Raw genomic sequence first — 22,581 nt, 5'->3', positions numbered from 1 at the left:
AACATTCAACCTTTCACATAACTAAGCAACTAGAGAAACTTGTACTTTCAAGTATTAGATTCAGATAAACTAGAAGGCTGCCTTTGGTTCCATTTCTTCAACTTGTGAAATAAAGAAGTGCTGGCACAGTCTCAGCTTCTGGATTCCACTCCTCTGAAGCAAACAAATTTATTATACCTACACATAAATAGTATCTACAAATACACATATACATAGCGCACAATGTGAAGTGAATGGAACAGGTATTTTCAAGACTGGCTCAGCTTTACAACTGACTCAAGTCTCAACCTACCTTTAAAAACTTGCTCTCTGCAGCATATGATCACAATGGTGTAGTAAATGGGACTGGAAACAGGCCAAATGTGGTGAACTCATTCCTGGGCATTGCCTACTTTAAATAGGATAGCTATAGATTCAGATATGCAACACAGATTTTAGTGTCCCAAATTCATCTTCACAATGAAACTGAAATCAACAGAATTTCTAAAAACACGAAAAAGCTTGTTTTGAAAACCCTGAATTTTTAAAAGGGTAATGAATTCAAGCCTTATTTTCCTTTACATTTATGGACATAAGATTAATGCCACAAACATTCTGAATCTCATCTGTAAACAAATTGCAGGTTTACATAGCACTATACTTATCTATAAGGTTGAACTATTAACTAAAAAGTTTCCTTTTTAAATGAATAACTTTAATGACCATTGCCAAGTTTAAAAATAAAATGGCTGTTCTGATCTCTTAACTGTTGGTGGAAGAGAGAAGGGACAATCCCACCTTCCTACAATCCACAATTAGCTACCTCCACTAAGGAAATGAAAATAAATATATAATCTGTCAATTCTTCAGTATGTGTCTAAGCACAAGGCTTTGTAATGTTGCTATGTGTTGTTTTCAGAAGGATACTCAGGCAGTGGAATGACTGTATAGCATTACCAGCCCTATAGTGAGAGATTTTTTTTCTAGCTTCTTAAATGCTAAAATTCAAGAATCCTATATGTTTCTCATTTCATGGTGCTGTAGTTTTACTACATAATTTGGTACGGTCTCAAATAACCACACTGAATTCAAACTCTAGTGCTTCAACCCCAACTCTATTGCAATACATGGAAAGTTTATAATTTACCTGCTATAAGACTTAGAGCATAATGAACTAATTCAGCAGTTTCTCCCTGGTCCTCTGTCGGAGTTTGGAAACCATGTTTTAAAAAGAGTTTCAGTTAATCTGGGCTACCCTGGAGTCAGAGCCAAGGATGTTAAACATTGTGGTCACCAGTTCAGAAAGATCGAAGTCATGTTTCCATCCCCAATCCCGCCGGGCATTGCTGTCATCAAACTTCATCGGCCAACTGTCAGCTACAAGGAAGGGGGAAAAAACCAAAAGCATGAGATTTATAGCAAAGATCTTTCAACATTTCATAAGCAAGTAACAGAGTAGAGTTTCAAACAGTACAGCAACCCTTCCAGATGTCATCAAGATCAAAACAAGTGACTAAGGAGAACACGTATAGGAGATGGAGGGGGGAAAAAAGGGAAATATTGTTTTGTCCCAGCATCTGGCTTCACCCAAACAAGTTTGATACAGGATCACTGAAATGGAATGAAAAGGCAGGTACTAACCAATGGCTTGCCTGACAGCATCCACATTGTAGGTCACCTGGAGCTCAGGAATATGCTTCTTGACCTCTTGCACCAGCTCTTCAGGAGAGAAGCTCATGGCACTGATGTTGTAAGTCCTCATGCTAAGTGAAGCTGCAGGTGTTTCCATAACAGCTAGTGTAGCCTTCAGGCAGTCATCGATATACATCATTGGGAGGCGTGTGTCTGATTTTAAGTTGCACTGGAATTGGCCATTCTTGATGGCATCATGGAAAATCTGGACTGCATAGTCTGAAAGGAAAAAAAGTTTTTGTACTCCCCATCTGTATTCATGTGTTGTCTCTTGTCTTACACTTGGATCGTACGCTCATTGGGGCAGAGACTGGCTTTTTGTTGTTCTGTGTTTGTACACCAGCATAATGGAGTCCTGGTCTATGACAAGGGCTACTACATGCTATGGCAGGGGAGGGCAAACTACAGCCCGCAGGCCGGATTCGGCCAGTCAGGGCTTTCAATCCGGCCCGCGGGATTGCCAGCTCTGGGGCGCAGCGGGGCTAAAGCAGGCAGAGGGCTCCGTGCGCTGCCCTCACCTGGAGGCACTGCCCCCCGCAGCTCCCTTTGGCTGGGAACGAGGAACCACAGCCAATGGGATCTTCGGGAGTGGTACCCGCAGGCAAGGGCAGCGTGCAGCGGAGCCGCCTGCCCTGCCCCACCCCACCCCCCGGAGCCACTGCCAGACATGCTGGCCACTTCTGGGAGTGCGGTGGGGCCAGGGCAGGCATGGAGCCTGCTTTAAAACCATGCAGCATGCCGCTGCCACCCTGGAGCTGCTTGAGGTAAGCAGCACCGGGCCGGAGCCCGCACCCCTCCTGCACCCTGCACCCCTTGCCCTGAGCCCCTTCCTGCACCCTGCACCCCTTGCCCTGAGCCCCTTCCTGCACCCTGCACCCCCTCCCACCCCTTGCACTCCCACCCCCTACCCCAGCCCTACATTCATGGCCCTGCGTACAATTTCCCCATCCAGATGTGGCCCTCAGGCCAAAAAGTTTGCCCACCCCTGTACTATGGTAATGCAAATAAATAATATTAAAAATTCTTTTCAGAATTATAGAAATGCAGCCATCTCTGGGGTGGAAGGTGGCAGATGACTGAGGCACAACTTGGTGCATAGTTGCTGAGGTGAGGAAGGAGGACAGATTACCAACTCATGTCACATAAGCCACCAAGCAGCAACCAGATGGTAATGACTTTGGGTCACTGCTGCATGGATTGGCTTTGAACAGTGAAAGGAATTCCTGTTCCGTGGGACTATCCAGCACCCCTCAGATTAATTTCAGCAGAAGTATGATTTGTATTTTCAACTGCATTTCGGGAGTTGTTTAGGTGAAGCAGTGTTTCACTTTACACAACCTTACAGTCCCCTGAAAGTTTCACTTTTTCCCCATGAGACAATTCTTTTTAGAATAGGCTTAATCAGCAAAAACGCCCTCAAATGACTTTCACTGGCCAATATATGCAGGTGCACTCTAAGTTAGACATTGATAGACATACTGTACAACACATAGAAAGTGCACAATATTTGGTATTAAAATACGATACAACAGATTTCTTGCCTGTGACTACACCTATATATGATGGCCATTATTCATTTACGTGACTGCATTTCAAAGTGACTGGTTAGTTGTTTCTCAGCAAATGAGATCACCAGACAATTACACACTGATGTTCCTCTCATCTTTGCTATGTGGGGCATTCAGCTCGCACACTGCAATGTTCTCACCTATAATACTGAGACATGGAAAAAGAGTTTCCTACCAGTTGTTCCCCCACCAGGCTGAGAGTCAGCAGAGATAATTCCAGGATACCTCAGACATCGGAAGTCTAGCCCATACCTGTAGTGGTAGTACTGTTGAAGGAGGAGACAAGCAAGGCTTTAGACATGAAACTAGGGGGTTGCATACTTTGTTGCTTCTATAGACTAAATGCATTGCATACACCAATGGTTCCTTGCATCCCTCCATTCCCCCCCACACACAAGCTCCTTTCCCTCTTTATTTCACAGATTCACTACAACCCCTCCATCACTCTTATCATGCCAGTGGCTCTGTGCGTACCCATGTCCCCTGTCCCCACACCGCTGTACCCAATTTCCTCCCCCCCCCGCCCCCCATGCCATGGACTCTGTGCTACAATCCATTTCCACAAGCCGGGGCTGTGTGTGACCCCCCCCTCCCATGTCCCGCTTCCTCATGCCATTGGCGCTATATGTCGGAGGTTAAGTGACCTCCATTCCCACATACCAGAGGCACTGTGTGCCCCGCCACCATTCCTACCCTTCCCCCCTCTACCATGTCAGGATATGCAACATATAAATAACAAATATGAATTAAATAAGAACAGTCAGTTCTTTTGATTTGATTTAATCCACTCTGATGATCTGTATTCATCCTGATCCCTGGAGTCATTAGAAAATATATTGTAGGAAGACTTTCTGGTACTAATGTCCAATTCCTCAGCTCTGCCATGCTGGTAACTGAGGCACAGGGAGGTTTAATGATTTTCCTAGCGTCACAAAGAGTCAGTAGCCGCACTGCATGCATCTGATGAAGTGGGTTTTAGCCCACAAAAGCTTATGCCCAAATAAATTTGTTAGTCTCTAAGGTGCCACAAGTACTCCTCGTTCTTTTAGCTGATACAGACTAACATGGCTACCACTCTAAAACTCAAGCGTTTCTTAACTTCCAACTTCATTCTAATTCCTCACATGAAATTTATATGATTTCCCCACCCCAAACCCTTCAGGCAAAGCATCAACAGATGCCTCATACTACTAAGAAAATATGTCTGTAGGAAGAGAAGATAGGAAGAGGAAAGAACACTGCAGTGATCCACCTTCCATCGAGACTACTAATCCATAACAAAGTCCTTACTTCTCCCATGAGCTCAGCATGAACCTTGGAGACTCCATAGATTGTCCTGGGTCTCTGAATGCAGAGATCCGGAGTTGGGTTTCGGGGAGAGGTGGGTCCAAAGGCTCCAATGGTGCTAGGGACAAAGAGTCTCAAACTATGCTCGGCTGCAATATCTAGAATGTTGTGCAAACCTGGAACAAACAGAAATGATCAGAATCTAAACAAAATCTCCTCCAACCTCTAGAGGGGTCATGAACATGAAAGGCTAGTCAAACAGTGCTGTAATCACCTACCAGTAATGTTTACAGCTCTGGCCAAAGGCACATTTGCTTCTCCAACAGCACTGAGCAAAGCACTATAATGAAACAGCCAAGTAATTCGGTTGTTCACCACTATCTCACGGAGATTCTTGTAGTCCAAGATATCAGAGTAGATAAAAGGACCTAAAGAAGTGGACCAAATAAAAAATTGGATGCTAAGATGGAGACTTTGGGACAAAATTCAATAAAAAACACAACAAGAGGCCCAATGAGTTTGCAGGTTCTTGCCCATGTCTTTATTCAGAAATACCTTTCAGTCCACTTTGTGTGTCAGATTTCTGCCTTCTATAGGCAGCAGCCACTAGAGCGCTCCCTCTCCCTCTCTCAAAGATTCTATCACGAAGGCTCTGCAAATTTTTTCCACAGCGTGGGTCACATCTTAATAAGGACACTTTCTCATGGACATCTGGTCTTCCATGTGCAATCACATAACATCCTTGTAGCAGCTTCAGCACTTCACAGAAGAGTATTTAATGTAGTTTGTCTACATTTAGCATCTGAAGACTAGGAGAGCTAACACTGTGTAATTAGCCATATCTGCAGACCACAGGCCAGCTCGGGACCCTCTGTTCTATCAAATATACTCTACCAACTATTGGCATATACCTATAGTGCAGTGGTCACCAACCAGTCGATTGCGATCGATGAGTTGATCCTAGAGGATCTCCCAGTCGATCGTGATCTCGGCAGCATAGCGTGGCAGCCGCTAAGACAGGCTCCCTGCCTACCCCAGCCTCCCGCCACTCCCGGAAGGGTGCTCCCTTCGCACACTGCTCCTGCCTGCAAGCACCACCACCCACAGCTCCCATTGGCCGGGAATGGGGAACTGTGGCCAATGGGAGCTGCGGGGATGATACTTGCAGAGAGGGGCAGTGCACGGAGCCATGTGCGGCTCCCACCTCCGCCACCCAGGGCGCGTTGGCTCCTTCTGGGAGCGGCATGAGACCGGGGTAGCCAGGGAGCCTGCCTTAGCAGCAGCCACACTGCACCGCCAACCGGGAGCCGCTGGAGGCAAGTGCTGCCCAGCAGGAGGCCGCACCAACCCCCGGCCCCCTCACAGAGCCAGCACCCCGAACCCCCTCCTGCACCCCAACACACTGCCCTAGCCCAGAGCCCCCTCCTGCACCTAAACTCCCTCCCAGAGCTCGCACCCCTCACCTCCTTCACCCCAACCCCCTGCCCCAGGCTCATCCCAGAGCCCCCTCCCACACTGCGAAACCTTCGGCCCCAGTCCAGAGTCCGCACCCCTTCCCAAACACCAGCCCAGTGAAAGTGAGTGAGGGTGGGGAGAGCGAGTGATTGGAGTGGGGGATGGAATGAGTGGGGCGGGGCCACGCGGAAAGGGCGGGGCAGATCCTGGGTGCCCTTAAATTCAAAAAGTGATCTTGGGCGTAAAAAGTTGTAGACCACTGCTGTAGTGTGAGGTCAGAGACCAGCTTACATAATATTATTCAAATGCCTCTAGACTCGTTCCTTTTAATTTATTGTTTATGGCAAAAGGGAAGGAAAGGAGGCTAACCAAGTTCCAAGGCACTACTGCCACTATGTGAATCCATACTGGCAATCTTGTATGGATTTCAGCATATACCGCATATAAGAAAGCGATTTCAGTATGGACAAAACGTGGATTTCATTTCCCAGTTCTTATTCTTTTGGGAAAATTTAAATTGCATCAACACTTACGGCAGGAGCAAGAGGGTTAAACCCACTGGAATGAAAGCCAGAGCCAAGTTAACTTTAAGATTTATTTTGGTCAGCAAAAATCAGGAGGGAAGAAGAGTGGGAAGAGATATTCAAAATGTGTGTTAGTGTATCTTGCCCCAAGGAAAAATGCTGCCAAGGAAAAACAATTCAATTTCTGGGAAGATTTCACAGAAGTCAGAAGGTAGCACCCAGAACTTTCAAGATCAAAGAAATACTTTGAAAAGTGGTTTCTCTGATTAATTTAAGAGGCAGAATCCCCTGGGAGAATAACATGAAGGGGAAAGGAGTCCAAGAGAGCTAGCTGTATTTTAAAGAATCCTTACTGAGGTTGCAGGAACAAACCATCCCAATTCGTAGAAAGAATAGTAAATATAGCAGGCGACTAGCTTGGCTTAACAGTGAAATCCTTGCTGATCTTAAACACAAAAAAGAAGCTTACAAGAAATGGAAGATTGGACAAATGACCAGGGAGTATAAAAATATTGCTCAGGCATGCAGGAGTGAAATCAGGAAGGCCAAATCACACTTGGAGTTGCAGCTAGCAAGGGATGTTAAGAGTAACAAAAAGGGTTTCTTCAGGTATGTTAGCAACAAGAAGAAAGTCAAGGAAAGTGTGGGCCCCTTACTGAATGAGGGAGGCAACTTAGTGACAGAGGATGTGGAAAAAGCTAATGTACTCAATGATTTTTTTGCCTGTCTCCACGAACAAGGTCAGCTTCCAGACTATTGCACTGGGCAGCACAGCATGGGGAGGAGGTGACCAGCCCTCTGTGGAGAAAGAAGTGGTTCAGGACTATTTAGAAAGCTGGACGAGCACAAGTCCATAGGGCCGGATGCGCTGCATCCAAGGGTGCTAAAGGAGTTGGCGGATGTGACTGCAGAGCCATTGGCCATTACCTTTGAAAACTCATGTCTATCAGGGGAGGTCCTGGATGACTGGAAAAAGGCTAATGCAGTGCCCAAAAGGGAAGGAGGAGGATCCGGGGAACTACAGGCCAGTCAGCCTCACGTCAGTCCCTGGAAAAATCATGGAGCAGGCCCTCAAGGAATCAATTCTGAAGCACTTAGAGGAGAGGAAAGTGATCAGTTCTGCAGAAAAGGACCTAGGGGTTACAACGGACGAGAAGCTGGATATGAGTCGACAGTGTGCCCTTGTTGCTAAGAAGGCTAACGGCATATTGGGCTGCATTAGTGGGAGCATTGCCAGCAGATCAAGGAACTTGATCATTCTCCTCTATTCGACATTGGCGAGGCGTCATCTGGAGTACTGTGTCCAGTTTTGGGCCCCACACTACAAGAAGGATGTGGAAAAATTGGAAAGAGTCCAGCAGAGGGCAACAAAAATTATTAGGGGGCTGGAGCACATGACTTAAGAGGAGAGGCTGAGGGAACTGGGCTTGTTTAGTCTGCAGAAGAGAAGAATGAGGGTGGATTTGATAGCTGCTTTCAACTACCTGAAAGGGGGTTCCAAAGAGGATGGATCTAGACTGTTCTCAGTGGTAGCAGCTGACAGAACAAGGAGTAATGGTCTCAAGTTGCAGTGGGGGAGGTTTAGGTTGGATATTAGGAAAAACTTTTTCACTAGGAGGGTGGTGAAGCACTGGAATGGGTTACCTAGGGAGGTGGTGGAATCTCCATCCTTAGAAGTTTTTAAGGCCCTGGCTGGGATGATTTAGTTGGGGATTGGTCCTGCCTTGAGCTGGAGGTTGGACTAAATGACCTCCTGAGGTCCCTTCCAACCCTGATATTCTATGATTCTATACATAGTTCAAATGCCTGGCTGTGTTTTGCTGCAGATGAGCAACATCAGAGGCAATATGAAGACTTCTCTATATGCTAATCCAGTCACTTACCATTATAAAAGACATCATCTGGTGGTTTTCTAATGTCAGACAGGATCACGTTGTTTTTCCCAAAACGCTTCCTGAAAAGGAAGGCACATGGTACAATTAGTTTGTACTCTTCAAGATAATGTGTCAGTCACTGTTCTGCTACATTAGTTTTAATAGGAACTAATCTGGAGAAGTCATTTGGGCAGAGAACATTTTATGACTTTGTCTAGTGCAAGCACTGATGTCAATCTATCTTATTAATTCTCAAGGTACATCTACATTACAGCCACTGCAGTGGTACAGCTACTACTCCTGGAGGAAGTGTGTGCCAAAAAATTCTGCAACGAAAAACTAAAATTTCTGTACACAATATTTTAAAATTCTGCATATTTTGTGTGTCAAAAGAACACAATATAATCACACCAGTGTCAATTATTTTTGGTCATTTATTTCAAAATATCTGTCAGCAAGTATGTCTGTAACAATACAGACAAAAAAGATTCAGAAAATGTTTTTTGACAAATAGATTCCTTACTAGGCATATTAATTCAGAACTCTGAGTAATAATGCATTTAAACTACAATACAGAACCATATTTCCCGCACACCTCAGAAGCACTGCAAAGGCTTGCAGGAGTGAGGGGTAACAGAGGAGCTGAGGAAGAGGGAAGTAAATTGCTGGGAAGGAGCCTGGGCGTGAACTTGGAGGGTTGTTGGGTATGGGTGGAAAAAGTATAGAACAGGTTTTTTCGGGAGGCAGGGAGGGATTTTTAGGGATCTTCCCCCATGCAAACCCTGGCTGACCCTTAGCCTCTCCCATTCAATCAGGCACAACTGCCCTTGTTCCCATATGTTCCCGCATCCCCACGTGTCCTTGCACCCCCGTCTGTGTCCCTCCACCCCCACTCAGACACCCACTCCCCCCATTCCCATGTGGCCCTGCACCCCCCCCCCCGGTCCCCATGTGTCTGTGCCCCCACTCAGCCACCCCCCCGTCCCCATGTGTCAGTGCCCCCACTCAGCCACCCCCATCCCTATATGTCCCCATCCCCCTTCCCATCCCCATGTGTCTCTGTGCCCCCACTCAGCCATTCCCCTGTCCCTATGTGGCCCTGCACCCCCTCCCCTATCACCATGTGGCCCTGCGCCTCCCTCCCCATCCCCATGTGTCTGTGCCCCCACTCAGCCACCCTCTGTCCTTGTGTCCCTGCACCCCCTCCGCTGTCACCATGTGGCCCTGCACCTCCCTACGCTCTGTGGCCCTGTGTCTCCACTCCCATTCAGCCCCTGCCCCAGTCTGTCCTCTCCCACTAGCCCTTCTGAGCCCCCGTCTGACACCCAGCAGCGCCACGCTCTCTGCTCCCCATAGCCTGTCTCCTGACCTGGCCGACAGGCTCTCTCTCTTCCCTAGCTGGTTGGGAGCTGCTGCTGTGTTCTATCACCACAGCGCCCTCTGTTGGGCAAAAGGCAGAACTGCAGCAACATTTCGGCAGAAGCTTTTTTCTGCACAAAAAATAAAAAATTTGCATTGCTCGTTAATTATGTGCACACAGTAGTGCAGAATTCCCCCAGGAGAAAGCTACTGGGCTGCAGTTGTGTTGCTGTAGTAGAGTTGGTTCCTATATCAGTGGGAGGGTTTTTTCCCATCGATGTAATTAATCTGCCTCTCCAAAAGGCGATATTATAGCTAGGTTGACAGAAGACCTAGCCACATCTACACATGAGGTTAGGTTGGCCTACCTGTGTTGCACAAGGTCCAAAATTTTTCACAGCCCTGAGCAACACAGCTAGGTTGATCTAATTTTTAAGTGTAGACCAGGCTTCAGACTTGGTACCAAAGTTTCTCTCCTCAGAAAATTTGCAAACAAAAACTAGGTTTAGTAGCAGTTAAAGGTTGCAGCAGCACACACTATCCACCCATGTTAAAAAATGCCAGTAAGATGTTAAGGAACATGTACATTCTTTTGCACATTGTTATTGCCTATGATACTCTTGATATACTCCAACACTCCTTACGGTTTGTATTTCCATCTCCAACAGATACCAGGAAGCAATATGTAATCCTGCTTTACCAAACTGACACTCTAACACAAAACCTTAATAGTGACCTCATATGCTTTTATATCAATATATCAGCATACCTGACATTTGGGAAGTTACTCTGCCTTAACATTGCTGAGGTCATTGCTAAGGTTTTGTGTTAGAGTGCAAGTTTGATAAAGCTGGGATACATATTGTTTTCTGGTATCTGTTGAAGATGGAAGTGAAAGCCACTTCCCCTTCCCCCCACCCCCCAACAGCATTCAGACCACCACACTGTCCTCATCAAATTTGGAGGATTTGTTTTGGTGCCCCCATTATGGCTAAAATGCTCTATAGACAAATACTACTTCTATGTATAGCTGATATCTAGGAAGCAGCACATGAGATCAAGAATGTGGATGAAGGACAGCTCCTAGAATGTTTTAGATTTCTTGTGAAAGCAATACAAAGAAAAAAAGTGAGATAATCCAGTGAAAAAGTGCCAGAATGGATCATTTTATGCTCTTATTATTCTCTCTGCATCAATTCAGTTTACATCAAACTACCATGAAAAATTAAAACAACATCAAAGTTTCTCTCTTATGGTTTCTTGCCCATTCAATTGGGAAATAAAATCTTAACATTCCTGTTATCCTTAACTATGATGCAGCTACTGCACTATAAGAGATAGTAACTTAGATAAAGTTTTCTATCACTGAAATTCTCTTCAAGAAATACCATCAGTTATGGCAAGGTCCAAAAGTTTAGGTGTTTAGTAAGTTGGTGGGTTTTAGAAAACCCAAAGTGGTTCTCTAAAAAATTTAATATCAACCGAATTGTTGTTAATCAAAGAGATCATGAAAAGAGATATACAAATTAAACATTTGCCTGAGGTATTGGGAACTCAAACCCAGCAGCATTGTGATAGTGCATGAAAAACAAAAAGGGAAACTTACCACAAGCTAAGGCCTTAGATTCTTAAAATATATGCTTAACTTTATGCACCCAAGTAGTTTCATTGAACCCAATGACAAGTGACATGTACAAAATTACATACATTTGCAGGACTAAGGCCAAAAATACCAACAAAAGGAAGGATGACTGGTCATTTTTCAGCTCTAAACTAAGTGAAAGGTAGAAGAACAAACAACACAAAAGGTGTAAAATTGTGTTTTGAATCTTAATTACATCTTGGATTTCTGAAGTAATAGCAGCAGTTCTAAGGATATTTTAAAATATGGACTTTTAAATGTCCCATTCAGCATTCTAAGATTCTTAGCTACAGTTTTCATAAGATTTTTGGATGCTCAACTTGAGACATTCAACATAACTAGTCACTTCTGAAAATCTTGATCGTGGGGTTTTTAACTTCTTACTATGTATAAAATTACAAAATCGTAACATACCTCAAGAGTTTAGCGAGTCCCACCCCAAGTTGGCCCAGGCCCCCTAAAGAGGAAAAGAGAGATTGTAAAAACAAAAGCCAAGTCAAAGAAAAGATAATGATATCAAAATATTGACTGTTACTTATGTGTCCTTATAGACCAACAGAAGTTCAAAACTTAATACTTCAACTACATTGTTATGGGAACCAAGATAGAAGAGTTTTGTTTACACAGAACTAAGATACTTAATATGCTGTTTTAAGAGAAAGGGATGCTTTTACTATCTCTCTAAAATAAACTGGCCAAAAATACCGCAATATAGTTATAATCCTAACTGGGGGCATCAGGTACCTCTGCAATACAAAATAATACATAATAATAGTAATGATCTAGAGAGATGATGAATACTCAAAACTCCTGGTTGTTTACATGGAATTTGTAGACGCTCAGCAACTCTCAGGATCAGGCCTCAGTAGAAAAAAAAATGACTGCCAACTGAGAAACAAAAATAAGAATGAAGTCATTAAATGATGACTAACCTGTAATTAACACTCGAGGATGATCAGTCTCTGAAAAAGATACTGAATGAAAGCTGGCATCTGAGGTCACCTGACGTGGTGAGACACCAATACATCTAACTGGCACAATGGAAGTCTGACATCCACAACCGGGGCTCTGTAGCAACTGACTAAGGGTTCTGCTCAAGTTCTTTACAATTGCCATTTTTGTCTTAAATATGCTGTGAGAAGAGGGAAAGTATTAGTCACAAATTATTCTTTAAAAACAAACAGAGTTTCTCAACATTTAGAACTGTGTAGAACAGTCTGCATTTAAGGAAAGTTTTATGCAACCCCAGTTCTGTCTGAAGTACTGAAACCTGAACTAGTGCCATGACCTGCTCTATGCAGCATATGAATAAGGGTAGCATGAGCAGAAAATATTCACAAGTATAAAGAGTCCAGTGTAGCAGACAGTGAGAACCCAGGGTGGTGTCATTTCAACTTTCTGCCTCAGTCCCTTTTGTGGTGAGCATCAGAAATCACAATTCCTACAGCAAATGGAGGCACAAGCTCAAAAACCAACAGTACCTACTACTATGACTGGAAGCTGTCACTACATGGGTTAAATGGATACATTCTAGAGCTTACCTAAAGTCAAGTCAACATTAAAATTCTCATGGCCTAGCTTTTCTTAACATTGCATCAAGAAAAAGCAATTACATCAATGGAAATTGCAGTAAATCAACTGTGGAACATCACTGTCCCCAAACACACACTATTTACAGAATGAATGGAACCAGAGAAGCAAGCAAAAAGCAGCATGATTTAGTATACATAAGGTTTCTGTTTCCAGGGTTTATTAAATCCCTTTTTTCAGTGTTGTTGGGGTTTTTTTTTTAAGCATTTTTTAGTTTTATGCAGATGTGCAAAATTGGGGGCTTTGAGGGAGCTCCTGCTTTGAATATATGGTAATAAGTAACATACCCTAGTACGCTTTAACATAATATTGTTTCAAACACTATGTTAAAGCACACTAGGGAGCCTTTAGTGCACACTAATAGGATCTACATGGACCAATTAACATGCAACACATTAGTGAACTAGATATCACCCCCACAGACTGCATTATTGCTCCCTGTAGACAAGTCCTTAGGCACAAGATACCATTTCCAGTATTTTTCTGGTGTTTAACAAAAATCTGTTATTAGGATTTTGTGTCTTTATTGGCTAAAGCCAAAAATCAGAAGCCCTATTTATAGAGTCTAATCTACACAATTAACCTAATTGCTTTACAATCAAATACTGTTTCATAACAAAAATGGCACACAGTGCATGTAGTTCATGCTCAATTAGAGGCCAGTCAGAGAGAGAGTGAGTGTGTGTCTATATCTAGGGAGGAAACAGGGAGGGAGACTGAGCATTGTAGCCTTCTTTATTTACTTGAATAGTTAATATTTACTTGATTAGCGTTCACCTCTAGATAAGCCACAACATGCGAGTTATTAGATGGCAGACCCCCAAGAAATAACAAATCTTTATTACCCTTGTGGTGAAACCCCAATCAGAAGAATAGGTACATCCCAGTTTCTACTGTCTAGTCATCCTGTTCTTTCCAACTATGTTCTGAGTGCACCCTCTCGTATATCATGTTACACTAACACCCATTTTATCCTATACTTATTCATAATTAAATCACCCCTTTTCTCCTTATTTGAACTTCCACACTCCACTATTTAGGGTCCTCACTTTTCAAAGGTTAATTATCCACCTATTTCACAATCATTAGCATTTGTGTCACTAGTTGCTATGGCTTTACTGTGGTTAATATTTATGACTGCCAGTTACATATGCTCCTTAAAAGTACCCTAAAATATCAATAACTTGTTTGCAGTTTCTTATTTCATCCTAGTCAACTGATTTACTTCATTTGTTTATCACCAGTCTTCAGTCTTGCAACATCGCAAGGTCACTTCCATCATTTACTTATGTCAAGCTACACTTGAGCCTTTCCACTCATGCTTACTCCCAATATAGGTCCTTAGGCTAGGTCACTACTCTCAGTGCAGCAGAAGCCACCCTTTTAAGCATTACCTGAAATCCTACACATGCTACAGCAAGTATCCATTACATATCCATTCTGAAATTATACTTTGTTTTAATGAAAAATGTTGAGTTAAATCACTGAAGCCCTTCCCATCTCCCTCCCACACATCCCAATTCTCTGCCAGACAGGTTGACTCAGAGTAACCTCACAGATGGTTTTATAGATGCTATTAAAGAGGATTTCTCCTCTCCCCTTCTCTATGAACTCTTAATGTTTGCATAGTAAGGAACAAAAGGCTCCTGCTGGAAATTCAGACAGCAATCACTGTCCAATACAGACTAACACGGCTACCACGATGAAACCTGTCTTAAAAACATTTCCAACACAACCAGTTTCCAGCAAAAACTGCATCACGCCTCCAATATAAATTAGTAGCATCACTTAACAGAAAAGAGGCATAAAATAAAATAAATAAATTAATGAGGCACAAACTCAGTTCTCTCAATATCCAGGTCTTAATTTGAAAAGGCAACTTTGAAATCGGTTATTATGTTATTTTAAAGTCACCCGCATAACTTTACCACTTAAAGTAATTAGTAGTTTTGAAGATGGAAGGTGCTAAGTATTATTACGAATGTAACAAACTCCTTTTTTCAGGTAGCCTTCTCTTTCCTGACCAACCCAAAGAGAAAATATTCTTGTCTCATTTGAAATGTCAAACACCTGTTGCCATCTAGATTCTCTGACAAGCTCCTCATCCACTATATTAGCTTGTGAGGGAAATTAATAAAAGAATCAACAATTTGTTCACTATCCTAATTAAATAAAACCAAAGAGCTTCTCCAAAGAAGTGTGTGTACTGAATTTTAGCATTTATTTTTAATAAAATGAAATGAAAAACATTTAAGATGATACAATAAATCAGAGTTGTTTTGCTTCTATCTGAGCTTACCTCTTTCTTTCTCTTGGTGATTTAGCAGAAGGGAAAGGGGTGTGTGTGTGTGGAATTTATAGAGTCCTGCCTCTTTGCTAGGCCAATCAAAATCCTAAAAAGAGTAGGAGTTGGCCTGTACGTAAGAGAAAGGGGAAGAGGGAGGGAGAGATCAACAGTAACCAGGAATATCTAAGAATCACATTCGTTTGATTTAAGAGGTCTTCACCACATGACATACAGTGTTGTTTCTCAAATATCCTGTGGCCAACAAGGCTACATGTGGGTGAGGTAATATCTTTTACTGGGGACCCACCTCTTTTGGTGAGAAAGACAAGCTTTCAAGTTCGAAGCTTGTCTCTCTCACCAACAGAAGTAGATCCAATAAAAGATATTACCTCTCCCACCTTGTTTCACCAGGTGATAGGTAGAGAATATTGAAAATATGTAACAAGATTTCTTAGCTAAAGGAAGTATACAACATACGATCATCACTAAAAAAACATTTAAAGAGAATAGCTTTTAAATAACTGATATAGCAAAGCATTAATAAAAAGCGAACAGGCTTGTGTTAAAAAGCAAAGCAGCAATTCAGTGCTGAATAGCAGGGAATTTCCAAGTTTTGTAATAAGATCGTGAAAAAATTATGTAATATCCTCACAATTGACAAGAATTTAACAAGTTAATCTTTCAGTCTGCAATCCTTTTTCTGGAGTCTGACAAACTTTACATGTGCTGATAGGGTAACATGAGCACCTGTTGCTGACATAAAAGACTAAAACATGTTTATAAGTTAGCTGGCTGCTTTCCCCAGTATCAGTTTGGATTAGGGCTGTCAAGTAAGCACAGTTAACTCAAGCGATTAACTCAAAACAAATTAACTCAATTAAAAAAAATTAATCACTATTTATCGCACTGTTAAACAACAACAGAATACCAGTTTACATTTACTATAAATATTTTGGATTTTTTCTACATTTTCAAATATATTGATTTCAATTACAACCCAGAATACAAAGTGCACAGTGCTCACGTTATGTTATTTATTACAAGTATTTGCACTGTAAAAAAGATAAAAAATAGTATTTTTCAATTCACCTCATATAAATACAGTAGTGCAATCTCTTTATCGTGTAAGTGCAACTTGCAACTTACAAATGTGGACTTGTAGGCTCTGAAGTTTTATATCGTTTTATTTGAGTGCAGTGATGTAAAAATTCTACATTTGTAAGTTGCACTTTCACGACAAGGAGATTGCATTACAGTACTTGCATGAGGTGAATTGAAAAATACTATTTCTTTTATCTTTTTTACAGTGAAAGTATTTGTAATAAAAATAATAAAGTGAGCACTGAACACTTTGTATTCTGGGTTGTAATTAAAATAAATATATTTTAAAAAATCTAGAAAAAAATCCAAAATATTTAAATAAATGGTATTCATTTATTGTTTAACAGTGCAATTAAAACTGCGATCAATCACCATTTTTTTTTAAATCTCGGTATTAATCACAATTAATTTTTTTAATTGTTTGACAGCCCTAGTTTGGATATTAATTATTTTTATAGTTCTCTAAGAAATAAGATAAGGGAACTTATGAGTTTAATTTGTAATAAGTAAAGTTTTTGTAAGCTTCAGCAATAAATTAAACTGGAAATCAAGCCCAAGGCATAAAAAGAAAGGTCAAATCCCAGAACAAAATCTCAGCTGTAGCTTCAGTAGGCTGTACAGCTGTTGTGTGACCCAGCTACGCTCATGCATACACTTATTTTAGAGGATGTTCATTTTACCAAGAATATACAGTGTTATTGGAGGAGTGGGTGGAAGAAACTCACCACAATCTGTGCTTTCACTATTAGAAAATACAAATATACTGAGAGAAAAGGACTAAGTGAGCTGGTGTGTTAAAGCAGGGAGTATGTGGGTGAACTCCACTAGTCTATCTCTAGGGAGGAGAGGGGCAGCTCTTCACTACTCCTTCAACCTCCTGGCCAGGCAGTAGAAAGACTAAAAAGGGGGATTTTGCTACCCTCGCCCCAGCATGGTTTTTTAACCCCCCCCCCTCCCATATCTAGCTCCCTGGTGCTTGCCTCTTCTGCTGCAGCAAGAGTGTGAAATGGACATGATTTTTATTTTCAGTATTATACATAGGGTTTGGAATAGTAGCAGTGAAAGAGACAGGAATCACAGTTCTAAATATGCTGCAGTTTACAGCTTTCTTTGTCAACTGCAGAGGCACAAGAATTGTTTCTACACGCTTTGGAACACAGCTTTGAAGCATTAGGTCACATTAAGATTACCTTCATAACTACAGGGACCAGACACTGAATTATTTTAAAAGAATGTTTAAATTCTTCAGAAATTGATGGTTTAGTCTCTTTACTTTTGGTGAGATTATTCTTTTCTTGCTAGCTAGTATTTATAAGCCTTGAGTTACAGCATCAGGCTTTGTTCACTAGAGAAGTACCTATCTATTTTGGTATCTTTGTTAAGTTGCTTGAAGGTTATTGGGGTTTTTGTGTTTGTTTCTTGTTTCTGGAGTGGGTGGTGGGACATTCGGATAGAAGGGGTTTCAATGACCCATATCTAAAATTTACTTCTGGCCAGACTGGAAATTAGTTGGACGGGTTCATTCTATTCTATATGGTAAGGATGACACTATCACCCCATTCGACTGTCAGGGCTTGTCTACAGTTAAAACTCTACAGTGGCACAGTTGCGCCATTGTACCGCTTTAGCATTGAAACCACCTACGCCGACAGGAGGGATTCTTCTGTCAGCACAGGTAAGTTAGGTTGATCAAAGAATTCTTCTGTCGATCTAGTGCAGTCTACACAGGGACTTAGGTCGGTTTCACTACACCACTCAGGGGTGTGCATTATTCACACCTCTGACCTACATAATTAAACTGATTTAAACTGAGTATAAGAGACTCCTACTGTACTTCTGCTCTGGAAGGATCTGTGAGTTGAGAGAGCTAATTACCATGGTTTCACCTACTCCTCTGCAGTCTTTTGCTCATCTGCTTGGGCTCTCTACAGCATGCCCTCAGCATGAAAGGAACTACAGTAGCGCCTTTCATGCCCTCCACCCCCAACATGGGAAAGCAGCACTTGACCCGAAGTTGGTTGCTGAAAGCAAGGAGGAAAACTAGATTCCTTCAGTAATCAACTGAAGCATGATTTAAACAACAACATGTTACAGTAAGGCAAAAAGAAAAGCTGTAACTATTTGCCATGTTTTTCATAAAAGCCCCACTGTCACTCAGGTCTGCTTTAGAAATTACAGCATACTTAAAGAATACAGAAATAAACTCATTTCTGTTGTCATGATGATAGGTCTAAACTGACAATTTACAGAAAACAGGTATTTTTAAAAACTCAGAATTATTTCAGTCTAATCCATACAAGAAAACAGCATCAGACAATGATTCACTAAACTAGGTAGGATTTTTCCCCCCAGGTTAAGTTCTAGTAAATGGATGCTTCTAACTACCTTAATGATCAGAGACTATAAATGCAGTAACTGCATGGAGTATTAAATTCTTAACCAGCAGGTTCCATTTTGTAAAATGCTGTTAGATACTTGGATGACAAGCACTAGAGAAATATTAAGTATTATTAATAATACTTATCTGTAAAGTCAAAGTCTCTAAATTGCCAGTGTTGGCATTTAGAGTAACACAAGTAACTGTCAGAATTAATCGAACTGCTTTTTTCCAGCTCTTTGGCTACCTTCCTTGTTAAGGCCGTGCCTGCTACATCAGTATGACGCCGCAAGCTTTTCATTTTCATTTTTAAAGCAATTTGATCTTTCTAATGCCTTGGCATGGCGCATAAGAGCCAAGCACTGAGTTAACACTAGCCTTGACTAGGTGCATTTGGCAAGAGGCTGCAATGCACAGCCCGCAGCAGCCCAGCCACTGATTTATAAGCCTTGCTTCACCCTTTCAGCAGCTGCAGGACCCAAACGGGTTGGTGCAAGAACCTCAATCCCAGGCCAACCTGCCAACACAAAGAAGACGTCCTCTTAACCCTTAGCGTCTGGGCCATGCAAAAGTGGCCCCAACTCACCGCCTGGCCGTTCCTCACACCTGTAAAAGGGTAGAACCCCTCGCACCTAGGTAGCACTTTTCATCAGTACATCGCAAAACACTTTATAAAGGAGGCTCCTGCTAGAGCCCATTTCACCCCAGGGAGACTCCCAGAGCGAGCTATGAGCACAGATTCCCCCGCCCCTCACAGCGCCCTGGGAGCAGCAGCGGGGGGGTTAATTCCCCCAAGACCACGCACAGCTTGAGGGAACCCAGGAGTCCTGGCTCTCACCCCCGCGCTGCAGGGGGATGGGAAGTGTGTGTGTGTGGGGGTGTCTCTCCAATTCTCCCCTCCCCCAATCCCAGCGCGTGCCCCCCTCCCGCCCAGCCGCAATCCGCCCCCCCGCCCCAAGACCGACCCCCCCCCAGTTTCAGCCCCCGCCGGCGCTATTCGCGGGGAGGGAAGAGTAACTGCGGCGGCCACTAAACGCCGGCAGCGCTGGCGAGGGGGAGCGGGGAGAGCGGGGTCCCGGAGCTGAGGGGGGAGGCGCCCAGCCCAAAGCCGGGTCGGCTCCGCTGGGGTGGGGGAGGGGTGGACCCCAGGGAGCTGAGGAGACTCAGCAGCGGGGCCCGCCCGGGTCAACCCCCGGCCCCGCGGTAAGGGGTCGCCCCTCCCCCTCCCATTCATTCAGCGGCAGCTGCCCGGGGCCAGACCATCGTCTCCCTCCCCGCTCCCGCAACGGTACCGACCCCTCCAGCAGGAATACGATTGGTTCCGCTCGCTCGGCCCGCTGCCTTCACCCCCCGCGCTGCAGCCCAATGGTACGTGGGCCAGGGGCTCGCGCACGCCGCCGCCGCCGCTGCTCCTTTATCAAGCCGGCTCGCGCGGCCCCTGAAGCCCCGCCCCCACCTGGCAGCCTGAGCCTCCTGATAGGCTTGCTGCTGGGAGAGGCGGGGCCAGAGTGCTACCATCACCTCCGCAGTAACCGTGGAGACCGGCCATACTGGGAAAGATTTAAAGGCGTCGGGCCGGTCTCTCCCTGCGCCTCAGCGTCGCACCTCCCTGCGCTCCAAAGTAACATCTGGTGAGTGGTGATGTCATCAGGTGACGTCCCGCCATGACATCACAGGGCCACGAGGTTGTGCCAGAAGAGACATCATTTTGTGGCAAAAATGGGGAGCACGTGGTCAGGGGCAGAGCAGGGGGAGTCAGGACTCCTGGGTTCTTTTCTGTCCCCACCTGTGGGGCAGACAGGTGGTGCAGTCACTAGAGGATGGGATGAGGAAGAGCCAGGACTCCTGGGTTCTGTCCCTGACTTTGGCAGGGATAGTCATTGGAGACAGAGGATCCTGGTACCCATCAGTGGTATTACTCATCTGTTCTAACCCTGACACACAGATGGGACTAGAATACAGCTTTTTGAAAGTATTTGCTGTTTAGGAGAGAGAGGAATAAACAGAAAGGTGGCAGGGTAGCATTGTACATCAACTAAAGAAATAAGAAGTGGTAGTATGGTCAAAACCGAATCGGTTGGGGTCAAAATCACCTTCGGGGAGTACGGTAAAAGAGGATCTGTCTGTTGGGATAGTGTTAAGAGCAGGGGTGGGCAAACTACAGCCCACGAGCCGTTTTAAACTGGCCTGCAAGCCGCACCACGCTCCACACCTTGCTCCGGCCTGAGGGCCACACCACGCAGCTCGTCCCCGCTCCGGCGCTCCAGCCAGGGTGCTGGGTCGGGGCCACACCGCGTGGCTCCCGGACACCAGGGCATGGCCCCACCCTGGTTCTTACGCGCTCCAATGGGAGCTATAAGGGTGGTGCCTGCAGACGGGGCAGTGCGCAGAGCCACCTGGCCACATCTCCACATAGGAGCCAGAGAAGGGACATGCCACTGCTTCTGGAAGCTGTTTGAGGTAAGCGCCACTCGGAGCCCCCTGAGCCTCTCCCCATGCCCCAACCCCCTGCCCCAGCCCTAGCCCTGATCCCCCTCGCGCTCTCCAAACCCCTTGATCCCAGCCTGGAGCACCCTCCTGCACCCCAAACCTCTCAGCCCCACCCCAGAGCCCGCATTCCCAGCCAGAACCTGCACCCCTTCCCGCACCAGCCCTGATCCCCCTCCCACCCTCCAAACCCCTTGGTCCCAGCCCAGAGCACACTCCTCATCCCCAGCCCCACCCCAGAGCCTGCACTCCCTCCCACACCCTAACCCCAATTTTGTAATCATTTATGGGCCGCTATACAATTTCTATTCCCCGATATGGCCCTCGGGCCAAAAAGTTTGCCCACCACTGTGTTAGAGGTCTGCTGTAGCCTCACATGGGCAAACTTAGATATGGATAGAAATTGCTATATTATTAGAAAAATACTTTTGGGAATTGTATCATAAATGAAGACTTTAACTTTCCAGATATAGATTAGCAAACAAATGCTACTAATAAGTAGTAGGGCCCATTTGTTCCTGGAGGTGATAGATGGCAGTTTTCTTCATCAGTCACCAAACAAACAAGAGGTGATGCAATTTTAGATTTGTTTTGTGTAAATAGTAAGGACATCATAGAAGAGCTGATCATAGGAAATAACCTTGGGTTGAGTGATCAAAAGTTGATTCAGTTTAAATTAAATGGAAGGATAATCAAAGCTGTTACTACTAAGCAGCTCAGTATGGGGGGGAGGTGACCACCCCTCTGTGGAGAAAGAAGTAGTTCAGGACTATTTAGAAAAGCTGGACGAGCACAAGTCCATGGGGCTGGACGCACTGCATCCGAAGGAGCTAAAGGATTGCAGAGCCATTGGCCATTATCTTTGAAAACTCATGGCGATTGGGGGAGGTCCCGGATGACTGGAAAAAGGCTAATGTAGTGCTCATCTTTAAAAAAAGGGAAGGACGAGGATCCGGGGAACTACAGGCCTGTCAGCCTCACCTCAGTCCCTGGAAAAATCATGGAGCAGGTCCTCAAAGAATCAATTTTGAAGAACTTAGAGGAGAGGAAAGTTATCAGGAACAGTCAGCATGGATTCACCAAGGGCAAGTCATGCCTGACTAACCTAATTGCCTTCTATGACGAGATAACTGGCTCTGTGGATGAGGGGAAAGCAGTGGACGTGTTATTCCTTGACTTTAGCAAAGCTTTTGATACGGTCTCCCACACTATTCTTGCCAGCAAGTTAAAGAAGTATGGGCTGGATGAATGGACTATAAGGTGGATAGAAAGCTGGCTAGATCGTCGGGCTCAACGGGTAGTGATCAACGGCTCCATGTCTAGTTGGCAGCTGGTATCAAGTAGAGTGCCCCAAGGGTC

General features: G+C 44.3%; 1 protein-coding gene across 1 annotated transcript; it reads right to left on the bottom strand.

The window, feature by feature from the left end:
- Nucleotides 1–1,216: 1,216 nt before the first annotated feature.
- LOC135876807 (L-threonine 3-dehydrogenase, mitochondrial-like) lies at nt 1,217–20,253 on the bottom strand. Its single transcript, XM_065402148.1, is given in 10 exon segments — nt 1,217–1,356; nt 1,621–1,890; nt 3,415–3,505; nt 4,530–4,702; nt 4,805–4,954; nt 8,389–8,459; nt 11,795–11,837; nt 12,313–12,512; nt 20,032–20,174; nt 20,176–20,253. Coding segments are annotated over 10 exon segments (1,359 nt in total).
- Nucleotides 20,254–22,581: the final 2,328 nt, after the last annotated feature.

Source organism: Emys orbicularis, chromosome 3 (assembly GCF_028017835.1).
Source record: "Emys orbicularis isolate rEmyOrb1 chromosome 3, rEmyOrb1.hap1, whole genome shotgun sequence".
In the NCBI taxonomy this organism is placed as follows: Eukaryota; Metazoa; Chordata; order Testudines; family Emydidae; genus Emys; species Emys orbicularis.
Note: the sequence above shows the minus strand (reverse complement) of the source record. Positions and strands in the feature narration are given on the sequence as shown.